Source organism: Dermacentor andersoni, chromosome 4 (genome assembly GCF_023375885.2).
Source record: "Dermacentor andersoni chromosome 4, qqDerAnde1_hic_scaffold, whole genome shotgun sequence".
In the NCBI taxonomy this organism is placed as follows: Eukaryota; Metazoa; Arthropoda; class Arachnida; order Ixodida; family Ixodidae; genus Dermacentor; species Dermacentor andersoni.
The window spans coordinates 71299152-71312617 of NC_092817.1; the positions used below are offsets into that span (position 1 = coordinate 71299152).

At 45.3% G+C, this 13466-nt stretch overlaps 1 protein-coding gene across 1 annotated transcript; it reads right to left on the reverse strand.

The window, feature by feature from the left end:
- Nucleotides 1-519: 519 nt before the first annotated feature.
- LOC126536768 (venom allergen 5-like) lies at nucleotides 520-10862 on the reverse strand. Its single transcript, XM_055074159.2, has 3 exons — nucleotides 10560-10862; nucleotides 9759-9849; nucleotides 520-713 (listed from the first exon to the last, which is right to left on the reverse strand). Exons 1-3 carry the CDS (start codon nucleotides 10860-10862, stop codon nucleotides 520-522), a joined length of 588 nt encoding a protein of 195 aa, XP_054930134.2.
- Between the last annotated feature and the right edge of the window lie 2604 nt (nucleotides 10863-13466).

The following is a 13466-nucleotide window of genomic DNA, read 5'->3' on the forward strand; positions in this document are numbered from 1 at the left end:
AACGCACGAAATTATATTTCACCAGATATAATTGCATCGTTGCTTCGCGTCACAGTCGAAAGTGTAATTTCAAACAACAAACTAAGCCTGGTCGTGTGTTGCCAAAGCCTACGACCTCACGTAGAGAAGCTATGAGGAATACGAAGCTGACGTTGTCCCCCATCTTTCATTTGTGGCGCCTTTTCCACGTAGCGTGCTTCCTATCAATGTTAGTCGTACTTCCATTTCGCAATTCCTCAAGTGTTATCTATCGATCTAGGTTAAGTTTGCAGTCTACAGAGCTTTTAGCCCAGGTAGCCATCCGGTACTATCTGGCGAATAAATTGAATTGAATTGAATTGATTTATTGATTGATTGATTGATTGATTGATTGATTGATCCTGAGTGCCCGACACTTCTTCAGAAAACGAGCACATACTAACCAAAGTTTCTTCGCCAGACGGGTAAACGTTTTGAGTTAGAACACCCTCACATCGCTGACGCCTTCGTTCGTACACGCAAGTAGGCGAGCGAGCTTGCTCAAAGGTAATTTACCTGCGTAAAATGAGTTACGACGCCCGTGGAGGTACTGGTATCGAAGGGAGCGACCGAGTTCGGGTTGAAGTCGCGGTACTCAATAAACCAGTCGTCGATCCATGTCTTGCCCTCGGTGACAGTCTGCCTGACCGGGTCGACAGCCCAGCCGAAGCACTGTCCCACTGCTTTGAACCTACCTGCGTGCCGAAAGCAGCCAGATGAAAATCTTTGCATCGTAGGTTAGTTGATTGATTGATTGACACACACACACACACACACACACACACACACACACACACACACACACACACACACACACACACACACATATATATATATATATATATATATATATATATATATATATATAGAGAGAGAGAGAGAGAGAGAGAGAGAGAGAGAGAGAGAGAGCGATAGATAGAGCGATAGATAGATAGATAGATAGATAGATAGATAGATAGATAGATAGATAGATAGATAGATAGATAGATAGATAGATAGATAGATAGATAGATAGATAGATAGATAGATAGATATCATTTGTAGTACCATAACAGCACCTACGTATAAGAGACGTGCGCTATGAGAAACGTAGTTGCGGAGACTTCCAGGTTGAATTTGAGCACCCGGAGTCCCTTAACGTACACTCCTATACCTGAAAACGTGAACGCTTTCTTTTTAATCTTTGGCGCCAAATTCGGGAATTGAACATGGACTTCGTTCTGATTAAGGGAATCCGTAGTTACTGAAACGCTCTCTGCCGTGGTGACGCAGTGGCTGGGGCCTTCTGGTGCTAAACATGAGGCTGATGGTTAACTCCCCGGCCGCGGCTGCTGTATTTAAATGAGCGGGAAATGCAACAAAAAAGATCGCTCATGCACTTGGATTTGAGTGCACGTTAAGCAGCCCCGGATGGTCAACATCAATCCGGAATCGACCGCTACAAGTGCCTCATAATCATATCGTGGATTTCACATGCGAAACCCGAGAATTTAATTTAATTAATCTGCCATAAGTTCTTTTGTGCAGTGCATACTATTCTTCGCTCCCTCTCTTAAGCATTTATAACCTTAGCGAGACGCGCGCTTAACCGGGGCAAGCTTTCGCACTGGACTGAGCCGTTGTCAGAGTAAGATATTTCTCTTGTGCTTTCCTTGCCTTTATTTTTTTCTTTCTTATTTTGCGACATCTTTCACATGGGACATCGCTGAGAGCCATCGGTCGGTGCGTTTCTGTCTGTCTACTCCTCCATCTCTTCGTAACCGTCACGGCAAAACACTCCACCCCGCGCTTCTTCCTTCTCATTTTAGGGAAATTAACATATCAAACAATGTGAAAAGAACTACCGATGCACGTTTGAACACTGAGCCGTCCGCGGCTGTAGAAATCGGCAATCTAGAAAAAAAAAATGAAAATAGAGAACGAAGGTTTTCACCTTCTTTATGGGCAGCAGAAGTGTGCGAAGATTCCAAACTTACGAATAACGAATCGCATATTGCCGCATTCGATTCGGTGCTCGTGTTAAATAGTATTTGAAAATCCGGGTATTTTTCGAATAGTTTTTAAGTAATCGTAGACTGCGCACAATAAAACATGAAATTCTAGCAAAAATGCTATAGCTTTCATCTCATCCACAGTGGACATAAAGTACTAGAGCAGGCTGTGTCGCTCAGAGAGCCAGGTATTTCCCACAAAAGCGCGATCAATCGGAAATTTTGTTCCTGCATGAAATACGTCTGTGGGTATTGTTTGGTACTGTTTACAAATTCAGCACTTGCACCCTCTGATCATAATGAATCTGAATACGTTTCATGGCAACATACTTGATACAATAGTGGCACCATCTGCCGCTACCACTTGAACTAGAGAAAACGTGTTTTTTTTTGTTTAATGCGAAAGCATGATTTGCCACACTACGCAAAAACTCGGCGGCGGCGTGACTGAGCGACGGTCAGACATTACAGGAACCTATGACAACGTAGACCGCGACGTTTTGTGGGATATTCTGGGAGGGGAAGGCTTAAGTGACGATTGTCTACAGCTTTTGAGGAGATTTACCCCGCTGCTGTTTATGATGTACATGGTGAGGATGGAGAGGGCGCTAGAAAGAAGTAATATCGGGTTTAATTTGTCATACAAACAGGCGGGTACAGTAGTAGAGCAGCAGCTCCAAGGTTTATTTTATGCGGATGACATTGTGTTGCTAGCTAACAAACAAAGTGATTTGCAACGTCTGGCTAACATCTGTAGAAAGGAAGGCAACAATTAGGTTTTAAATTTAGTGTTAGAAAATCAGGTGTTATGGTACTCAATGAAAACAGTGAACAGACAGTGGAGATACAGGGCCAGGAAATACCTCGGGTAACAGAATATAAATACCTTGGTATATTGATAAACGAGGGCAATAGATATATGGAAACACAGGATAAAACAATAACAGTGAAGGGGAAGAGAAATGCAGCCATAATGAAGCACAGAGCGCTATGGGGATGCAATAAGTACGAGGTCCTCCGAGGTATGTGGAAAGGTATAACGGTTCCAGGACTTACTTTTGGAAATGCGGTTGTTTGCTTTAAATCAGGGGTACAATCAGGACTCGATGGGAACCAAAGGTCAGTGGGTCGCCTCGCATTGGGCGCTCACGGGAAGACTACAAATGAAGCTGTGCAGGGTGATATGGGCTGGACTGGTTTTGAAGGGAGGGAAGCTCTCAGTAAAATTGAGTATGAAGAACGCCTGAGGAATATGGAAGAAAACAAATGGGCTGGGAGAGTGTTAAGGTATCTGTACAAGAAAAACATTGATTCACAGTGGAGGAAAAGAACTAGGAAGCTTACCAGCAAGTATGTGGCCTGTAGGGTGGGCAGCACAGCAACAAAGACGGTCAACCGGAAAGTAAGAGAGGCTGAAATAATCTCATGAGTGGCGGCAATGGAAAGGAAACCTGTCATGAGTAACTACTTAAGAGGAAAAAAGACGAAATCAGGAAAGAAGCAATTTATGATAACTCAAAGGGAAGCTCATTACTTTTCGAAACGAGATTGGGATGCCTTAGAACACGCACCTATAAAGCGAGATATAATAAGGAACAAGAAGCATGTGCTTGTTGCGGTAAAGCTAGGGAAACTATGGAGCATGTTTTATTAGAATGTGAAGACGTCTACTGAGCGGGCGATTTAGGCACCACTGGCCTCCTTGAAGCCTTTGGGTTCAGCGGGAGCAGTGGAAAAGTAAGCATGTCCGCAATAGGCATTAGTAAGAGGAGATTGGAGGATTGGTGGGCGAAAAGTAGGGAAACGACAAAAAACGGAGACGTGCAAAAGCACAGTTAGCAATAGGGGATCAGAAAATTTGGGTGTGGGAGTTCATAGTGTTTATTGTTTAACTTAGGTAGGACATTAGGCAGTGTATTAGCAAAGCTTGGGGGGGCAACCCACCGCCCCATTCCAAAGGGGACGCTCATAACATACAAAGGTCTTCTGTAATTGCAGGAGCAATCTTTACTCTCCCTTTTTCAATACAAAAAAGGCAACGTCACCTGCATATGCAAGAGTCCGAATCTCATTCGACAGCAATTTAAATTCATGGAAATTTCGTTCTTTCAGAATGCTCATACAAAGTGACTCTAAATACAAGCAGGACATACGCAGCCACAAAGGGCATCCTTGTCTTACTGATGATGGAAGACTAATCGGATCGGAGAGGGAACCATTCACTATCAGCGCCGTTGAGCCAATAGCATAACATATTTTGACACCAGGCGTTGGGATCCGATAATTGTATGCTGTAGTAACACTAAACAGAAACGAGTGATTCACCCTGCGGAACGCCATATCTAGCTGTACCATTGCTACCTGGCCAATCCCCTCAGCTACACTCTCTAGCACCGATATCGCAACATGAATGTTGGCCTAAATGGACCGACCTTTGATGCCACATGTTTGATGATCACCTACCACATATCTTACTACGGCTTGCAAAAGGTTAGCGGATACTTTAGCAAAATTTTTATAATCCAAATTGCATAATAAATTATTCAATCCGTCCACTTTCTGACTTAGTCTCATCATTGCGTTTGTCTATGAGGACACTGTCCCCTAATACATTGTGGAAGTTAGGTACCGTACTTCCAACGCCTTACGGTACACCTGAAGTAATAATGGCGATAAGACGCAACGAAAACGCTGATAAAATTCGGCAGTAAGGCCATCGTCTTAAGGCCGGGCGTCTTGCCTTCCGTTAACGAATCTATGCATGCAGTTACCTCATTGATATCAATGTCTTCATTTGTAAATCATTATAATCCTGATTTAACTGGGGCAGCAACGATACAAACTTGCTGGCAGACGTATCTGTATCCAATGGCTTATGGCCTCAAAACAGTTTTTGATAATATTCGAAAAATGCTTTAGTTATTAAAGTCAGCCCATTAACAACGATTCCACCATAGTCTATATCTAGTAATCGTTTAGACAGCGCGTGTCGGCGTTCATCACCTAGGGACCTACTGCAAGGCTGTTCTTTCATAAAACGCTGCACTCGCGCACGCACTAGTGCACCTCTGTATTTTTCTTCGCGCAAAGCTTGCAACTGCACCTTGGTACTATGCATATTAAGAAATATATTGACCCGGATGTAGAAATTCAAGTTCATGCAATTCACTCAGAAGTCTATACAATGCTTTGTAACTGTTTTTCTTTTGAAAGGCAAATATTGATGACTCTTCGATAGCTATCATTTTAACTTCCTGTTTGAATAATTCCCACACAGTAAAGAGAGGCAAGTTCTTGCGGCAGGACAGATGAGCTATAAGCTCAGTCGCTTCAGGAAGCACTCACGCGAAAGTAATTGGCTATTAAATTTACACAACTCTCAGGACAGACGCCGACTTAGATATCTACGGCTACCAAAAGATGCTGAGGTCACTAAATGGTCACTAAGGAGTACAGGGTGCACAATGTAACCGTAAATAAAAGATTGAGCGCTAAGTCGAACGCAAATTCGATCAAGCCTTGCGTACGAGGTACGTTGGAAATGCCGTGTAGCGACATCCCGCTTTTTCGTTTTCCATAATGTCCACATGCTGATAATCACACATCAGGCGTCGCAACGCATCCGTACTTAGATCACGTCTCAGCTTCAATGGCGTACGCTATAAAGGGTTTGCGCGTTACATGTAAAGTCTCTAAAGAGGACCAATGCACGATCAGTACGGAAATGATGTTCGAGAGATAAGAAGAAATATTCTCGCTCACGCAACGTGTTCGGGACATAAACACACACATATCTAAAGCTCATACCACTGATATCAAGATCATACCATATTAGGCGCCCATCCCTATCTGTAAACAAAAGGAGCACATCTGATTGTAAGCGTTTTCTAACAAATAACATACAACTAGCGGAAACGCCTATTGCATGACTTACACGAACACTATGGTCAGATAGGCATGGAGATAGAGCTACTTATGTATTTTCGTCAGATGCAATCTGTTTTTTGGGTAGCAGCAATATATAATTTACGTTTGCGTAACAAAGGAAGCTGTACTTGGCGTTGCTTACTGCGTAAGCCACGGACATTTAAAGTACCAAAATTGAAGGGAAGAGCGCCCGCCATGATTAACTATTTTCGTGCAGCGTTTGAACGCTGCTCCAGAGGCGCACCACTCCCTTCTTGATAAGGCAATGCATTGGCAGCCTATTGTTGCACTTTAACACAAAAGACATCTGCAGCAGTAGGCGTTCCCCGGAGTGGTTTTTCCAGCTTTGGAAATTTGGGAACCCGGGCCTCCTTTCGCGAGGGCGACGGGTTGTCAGATAGCGTTAGATGTTTTTTAGCAGCCTCACACATTGACCCAGATTCCACTGACGGTGGGCGATCTTAAATTGGTGGCAATTCTTCCAATGACATACTTGCAAGGTTCGTTGCCAGGCAACTTAGTATCATCCTCACTGGCAGCCGATGAATGCTTTGTCTCCTCCTGTCGATGAGTCTCAGCGGGTGTCTCCTTGGTTGCATCCACAACCTCACTCACATCCGTTAGATGACCGGTGAGTTGTCTCATCCTCAACTGGTCTATTTTCGCGAATCTTGTCAGCGTAAGTTCCGATGCGTGCAACTGCAAGGTGACCGTAGCAGTGACAGTTACTGCAGCGTGGTGTCCTACATTGTCACCCGATATGGCTGAGTCTTTTGCACCGTAGGCAAGGTGGTGGTCGGCCGGGAACCAAGATGAGCCACTGGTACCCCTATATGCTCAATAGGTGAGGCAGATTACTTGCAGAGGCGTATTAGGTAAACGCCACGTCACGATTGGTCATTTGACAGTCCTCCATGCAAGCACGCCGCCTCATTTCTCGTGGTAGACTGCACTGTGTCATATGGTTCTAGCGCTACAACAATTCGTCTCGGTTCGAGGTGTGGGTGAAGCCACAGAAGCTTCATATTCTTGCATTCAGGGTCTATAACAAAGCACTTGAGACCCTTTACCAACAGCTCGCCTTTGACAACAAGTTTCTGTTTCGCGATGCTGTTAACACATGTTACTAACCACACATGGCTCATCTGGTATTGTTCAACGCCGAGGATATCAGTTGCATTTAGCACTGGCAGGAGTTCATCGCGAGGCTCGTTACGGCCGCCCAGCCAGGTCAACATGCAGAAAAACTGAATTGAGAACGGTATTGCCAGTTGGTAGACGAGGGAGAACGACCCTATGGTTACCGGAATCAGCAGTTGACGGTGAGTCGAATTCTCGGCCGAGGGCCGACGTGCTGTTTCCAACAAAGGTTATTGCAGACGCGGCCGTCTTCCCCGACCCCACGGCGGCTCAACGGTTCTGGCTGACTAAAAAGTGTGCTTAGTGCGTGCCTCTATGCAGACGTCACGTCGCAGCCATCTGGCTGACTGAAGGTGTGGCCTAGTGTGCGCGTCATTGGGCGCGTGACGGCGCAGCCAATGGGCAATAGGTGGCGCCATGTCATGAGTGTATAAAAATGAGCGCGCTGCCTCCCGCACGTCACTTGCTCTTCGAATTTGATCGGTCAGGGTTTGTTATGATCAGTAAACCCTGATCATTGTTCATGCCAAAGAGACTATATTGCTTTCGCATTCCCACGTGTAGGCAGTGTTAAGTGTCTCTGCCGAAATTTTTTGTCTTCGATCTCCGCAGACGACACGCACTTCTAGGACAGACGGATGCTAATTGGCCCACAGGGTTATCTCTATAAACTTTATATGATAAGATATGACCGCGCATGCTCCGAAGAGCGCCGAGTTTGCGAACTGCTTGATTGTTCCTGGTGCTCTCCTTGTGGCTTTAATGAAGCATGCTTTATAATCTAAACTTTATAGGCAGGAAATTTCTAATGTCGGGAACAGAAGGAGGAGAAAATTGTTTGATAATAATGGTGAAAAGACTGCAGTAAATCATTCGAAAACTATTCGAAACATATTCGATATTTGATGCGATTCGCTTCAGGCAAAACTGGATTCGTACTCGATTCGGTTTTAAAGGGTACTATTCGCGCCCCTCTAATCTGCCACGTTGGCCGTTCTCGTGCGACAAAAAGCGAAGCTAGCTGAATGTATAATCAGGAAAGGATGTTCCACATTCGCCTTCACTGCCGCAGGTGGCGCTTGTTAACAACCACAGAGTTGTTAACCAGAAAGTGAGGGAAACAGAGGCACCGAGCTGGATGCAAAGAATGGAGACAAGAAGGCCAAGGAGATTCCCAAGAATGAGAAGAAAGAAAACAGAAGGGAAAATATGTACGATAGTACAAAAGGCAGTGCCTTGCTATTTGAGACTCGAGCTGGTTGCGCAATGACAAAAACATACCGGAGCAAACATTCGCAACAAAATAAGGCATGTGTATGCTGCAGCAAACATTTGGAGATAACTCAGAACATCCAAATGGAACGCAAAGATATTCACCTAGCGAGACCTGTAGGAAACATCCACCTTGCAGAAGTGTTTGGATTTAATGTGGACGGAAGCATCAACCGGTCAGCCGTCTAGATGAACAAGAGCGCTCGTCCCTGTCTTTTCTCGGCATTGTCCTCGTGTCTCCGCGCAAACTTTTTCAGTAAGCAAGAGACGTTTGGAGAATTCATGGAAGAAAAGCAGGGAAAAGATTGATACGACCAGATCCGTTGCAAGCTTAGGTAGTGGCGCAAGGTATATAAAGAAGTTTTCAAGAAAAGAAACAAAATATTACGGAGAGGTATAAAAAAACGCTAGAATGAAAAGCATGTGTAGCATACCTGATTAGCTCAAGCAGGCCGGGTGACCCTTTGTCACCGCCCCGCTGCAAAGGGGATGCCAGTAAGTCATCATCATCGTCGTCATCATCGTCATCATCATAATCATCATCACTAGGGCTTATATTTAGCAGGTACCGAAATACCACGAAGTTTGCTGGAAGACGGCCGCCGCGGTAGCTTAATGGTAAACCAGCGCATGCATTATGCGGAATATGCTCGACAGCTTGTCTTATCGTCCACTCTCATATCCTTTCTCCTTATTACTTCTAAAAATAACAGTTAATTTCGCCTAGGTTTTTCCTGTCCTCGCCGCCTGCTCCAATCGTTGTAACGATCACAATTTTATGAATTTCTCCATGATTACAGCCATAGACCTTCCTCTGCCTGCTTTTCTCTCTGTTTATCCATTGGTTATACAAACAGACCGCAGGTATTCTTTCTATTCGTTTTCGCTAAGGCGCGACCACAGACTTCACTGAGTGCGAGCGCAGTGTACGCGCGGTGTGCTGATACCACCGACATCGCCATCTACTGCGAAGTTCTTTGCACCAGGTGAACGCTGCCCGGTGTCCTCGGTGTCGGTGGCACCACTGAGTAAATACTGAGCTTCAAGCGCGTGCTTAGGTATGATTTTATGGACTCCATGGAAGTGGTCAAGGAAGCGTATAACGCAATAACATTGACAACTCACTATGCTCTCTATTTGCTATCGCAAGCCCTATCCCTATGCGGTCCTCAGGGGTAAGAGTAAATGTATTGAGTGACATTAGTATATGAAAAAAAAAAAACTAACATGTAGAAAAAGGAAAATAAAAAAAAAACAAGAAAACAACCAAATATGTGTTGTGTGCTCAGCCTGCTGCGTTTAGTTCACTAAACGTGATGAAACGTGCTAATGAGCCCATCAAGAAGTCATCGCTCGCTGCGTTCCGTTTTGATTCGCCTCTCGATCGACGTCAAAAGAGTCGGAGCTCACTCGTAATTCGGGCTTCGCGGTGGTCGTGGTTGCTGTAGTCGCACTGTTCGGCGAAAGCCTGCGCTACTTCGGCGATCTCGTCGTCCCACTCCTGCGGAAGAACACATAGGAAATAAAAGTAGCGTGACGTCGTTCCACCTAGTACCGCCTGTTCGAAACAGAAATGACATGCCTATACGCAAAACAAACTTTGTCCTCCCCCAGCTGTGACATCACCATCCTTTCGTCCTTTTTCGTCGCACACTTACTAACACACGCACACATACGTATATGTATACTTGAGCTTTGGTGTTTTGTAACACTTTTACTGCAAAACTGGCGGGAAACCGATCTCGAGTCCGCGAGTAGGCATAACCAGGTAATGACGGTAGTCTCATTTCATCGTGCGCACCCCACACAAGCGCGCACAAGCGCACACACCTTGCCTTGTATTCGATTATCAATCATATGCCCTTCAGTGCTCTGGCGATTTATTAATGATTGTCACTTTCAGCAATTAGGTGTATTTAGGGTGCCTGTAATAACTAGTCAGCTTTCGTGCGCACTAAGTTTTCCAGCCGGCTTAACTGAAAGACTCGTAAGGACTAGCAAGTTTTCGGGCCTCAGTAACCCGCAGTTCACTGGCTCCATCGAATACGCGACACCTATGCCGGATCATAACCTACTGCGCCAACCTTCGGGACTTAAGAAATAAAACTTCCATTTCAGTTTCAAATCCTCGCGTCGGCAAATCCAGCATTCCCTCTGACGCATGTTGCTAAAGAATGTAACAGCAGGCCTTAGAGGGGCAGCAGCACTCACCAGTTCGTACATGTTCTTCGCCGGCGGGTAATTCGGCAGTCGGCCCTGTGCGACCTGGGAGCGGTAGTCGTTGTGCACCTGCAGCGCCTGCTGCTTGACCTGCGGGCTCAACCCAGTGAGCGCCCTGTCGAGCGTGCAGCGCGGGTTGGGACCCTTGCAGGCCGTGTGTGTGACGCCGCTCGGGAGGTTCCGGTACTCAGGACGGCACCTGCCCTGAATCAGGGCGTCCACAGTGCCCAGATGAACCGAAGTCATCGCGGAGAAGACCAGTGAGAAGCAGGTGGCCGCTTCCAGCCGATACATGGCATCCGGCATGTAATTTCGTTTCCCTTTACTGATGGCGGCCCACCGGGAGAGGACGGAAGCTTCTTCTTTGTATTCTTCTGTCGAATTAGGCGCGTCGAGTAAACCGCGTGGGGCGCATTGCATGCACAGCACGAGGCAGACGGCGGGAACGGCAACGACGATGACAAAGTCAATTATTATTCGTTCACCCTTTCTCATTTTTCAGAGACAGAGAGAATGAGAGAGAGAGAGAAAGGGAAGCTATCTACTTAAAGGCAGAGAGGTCATCTTTATCGTAGAAGCAGAAAAGTATTTGATAGGTATGTTTTCAACAATTCGGACTGAAAATGTTAAAATTTGTGACATTTCTGGAAGCCTCATATCTTGGACAATGTCATAGGGATGCTTGCTCCACCGTTGAAGGATGTGCGTTCGCCTTAACGTTGACTTTCTCGCTAAGCGCATTATATATCAATTTATTTAACATTCCTTTGAGTCTGCCCCAGATGGTTTCGTTAATTTGTAATCTGATCTACATCATCTCTCTTTCATATATAATTGCTTCCGACTTCAAATATCGCAGCATGAATGAGCCTTACTTAATTCATGAAAAGGGGGAAATGGGTGAGTAATACGAGATAAGTCGAAGGAAGCTGTCCCAAACAAGTGCCCGATTTGCACATGTATGAAAAGATTAATATAAAGAGAAGGCTGACTTATAACTACAGTTCGTTCATAGGTTCGTACTTCTACAGCGACCGGAAAAATAAAGTGTCCAAAGAATAACCATGTATTATAATGTATTCCCCCCTCCCCCCACCTTATGTCTACTGTCTCGCAATATTGCAGCAGAACTTATTGAAATTTGGCAAGCTGTAGATATGCCAGACACTCCGAGTGTTTTGCCGTGAACAAATTGCTAGACAAACTAAAGCAAACGAAGAGCACTGCCACGAGTTAGCTGCCATGGCGTGGGAAGCATGTAAAGCCACCATTTTATGCAGTTTTACTCTAACAAGTCCTGTTCTAGCGTACCCTAGCTGTGAATGTCTACGTAGAATTTATACCCTCAACAAGCCGCATTGTAAAGGATTGCGAGGTTAGGCAGATAGCTAAGGGCAGCTTGGTGCCAGCAGCGAAAACAATCGCCGCCTCGCGTCCAACCGGAAGCCAACCCCGTTGAGAAGTGGTGTGACCATTGTCGTCGGGCACTTGCTTCCGTATTTTCAGACGATCATCCGCTCAAAGCTCTTCCTCCATTCAATGATGATGATGTATATGTTAGCATCTGCTTTGAAACGACGCGGCGGCAAATAGTCTCCAGTCTGCTTAATTTATGCAGGTTTTACTACATCTATAGCTATATAGCCTTTTGCCTATATAACTATATTACACCGTTACCTACGCTTGCAATACCTTCACCTCTATTAACCTCGTTCCTAATTTTCTTCAGCTGTGTTCAGGGATGGTGATGATGATTATGATTTATTGGCATCTCCTTTGCAACGGGGTGGTGGCAAATGGTCACCCAGCTTGCTTGAGCTAATCAGGTATGCTATACATCCTTTCATTCTAGCATTTTGCATACGTATCCTTAGTCTTTTCTTCTCTTCCGCGAAACTTCTCTGTCTACCTCGTACCGGTACGTATGCCTGTAACGGTTCCAGCCGTATCAATCTCTTCCCTGCTTTTCGTCCACCAATGCTCTAAACGTCTCTTGCTTATCCCGACTGCTGACTGGCTGATGCTTCCGTCAACATTAAACTAAAGTGCCTCCGGGAGGTGTACGTTGCCTATACGGGTCTGACTGAGTGAATCCCTTTGCACTCCATTAGGATGCGCTCAGTGGTCTCCGGAATTTTGCTGCAGCACATAAATGCCTCATATTGTTGTGAATATTTGCTACGGTATGTTTTTGTGCTTAGGCAACCAGCTCAAGCTTTATATAGCCAGGAACTGCCCATTGTGTTATCGGACAGACTTTCCTTTCTAATTTTTCTTCCCATCCTTGTAAATCTCTATGTTATTTTTTGCTTCCATTCTTTGCCATCGATTTGCTTACCTTGTTTTTCTCACTTTCTGACGACTTCCGGTTGTCTGTTGGTGCGCTCATTACTTTTATATAAATATATCTGCATTATCTAAAATAAACACTCTGCATATACGGTCTTGCTGTTTTCTAAGTGTAGGCGCCTATGGCATCTTATTTCAGATGGCCATAGGACAACGAAGGTGGTGGCAGCGGATGAAGACAAATTCCTGCCTTAAGCAAATAAGCCGTCTATGTCGGCTTGAGAAGCAAGAGCAAAGACCGCACAAATTTTTAGTCACATTTCAACTTTTAGGCCGTCTTCCCATCCCGCCAACTTAAGGAACGAATTCGAGCGTACTGCATCTGCCGTAGCCGAGCTTTAATTGGCTGCCAACGAGACCCGACGTAGCCCAGCCGCAGCTACCCATTTATCCACCAGCCCATACGAGCATCGTCGCCTCCGAGATTGCACTGACACCCTACGCACTCTCGGAGGCCACGAGTGAACATAGTATATCGAACGAATGCCGCTTACATGAAGCTCATGGCGGGCAGTACTAGAACAAAGCTTAGTTTAACATAGAAACTGC

Excerpts from the sequence above, each read along its gene's own strand:
- LOC126536768 (XM_055074159.2), bottom strand. The coding sequence starts at position 10,862 with ATGTATCGGCTGGAAGCGGCCACCTGCTTCTCACTGGTCTTCTCCGCG. Across the intron at positions 9,850-10,559 it reads CGAAGAACATGTACGAACTG|GAGTGGGACGACGAGATCGC; the intron begins GTGAGTGCTGCT and ends GTTCTTCCGCAG. Across the intron at positions 714-9,758 it reads CCGCGAAGCCCGAATTACGA|GTAGGTTCAAAGCAGTGGGA; the intron begins GTGAGCTCCGAC and ends TTCGGCACGCAG.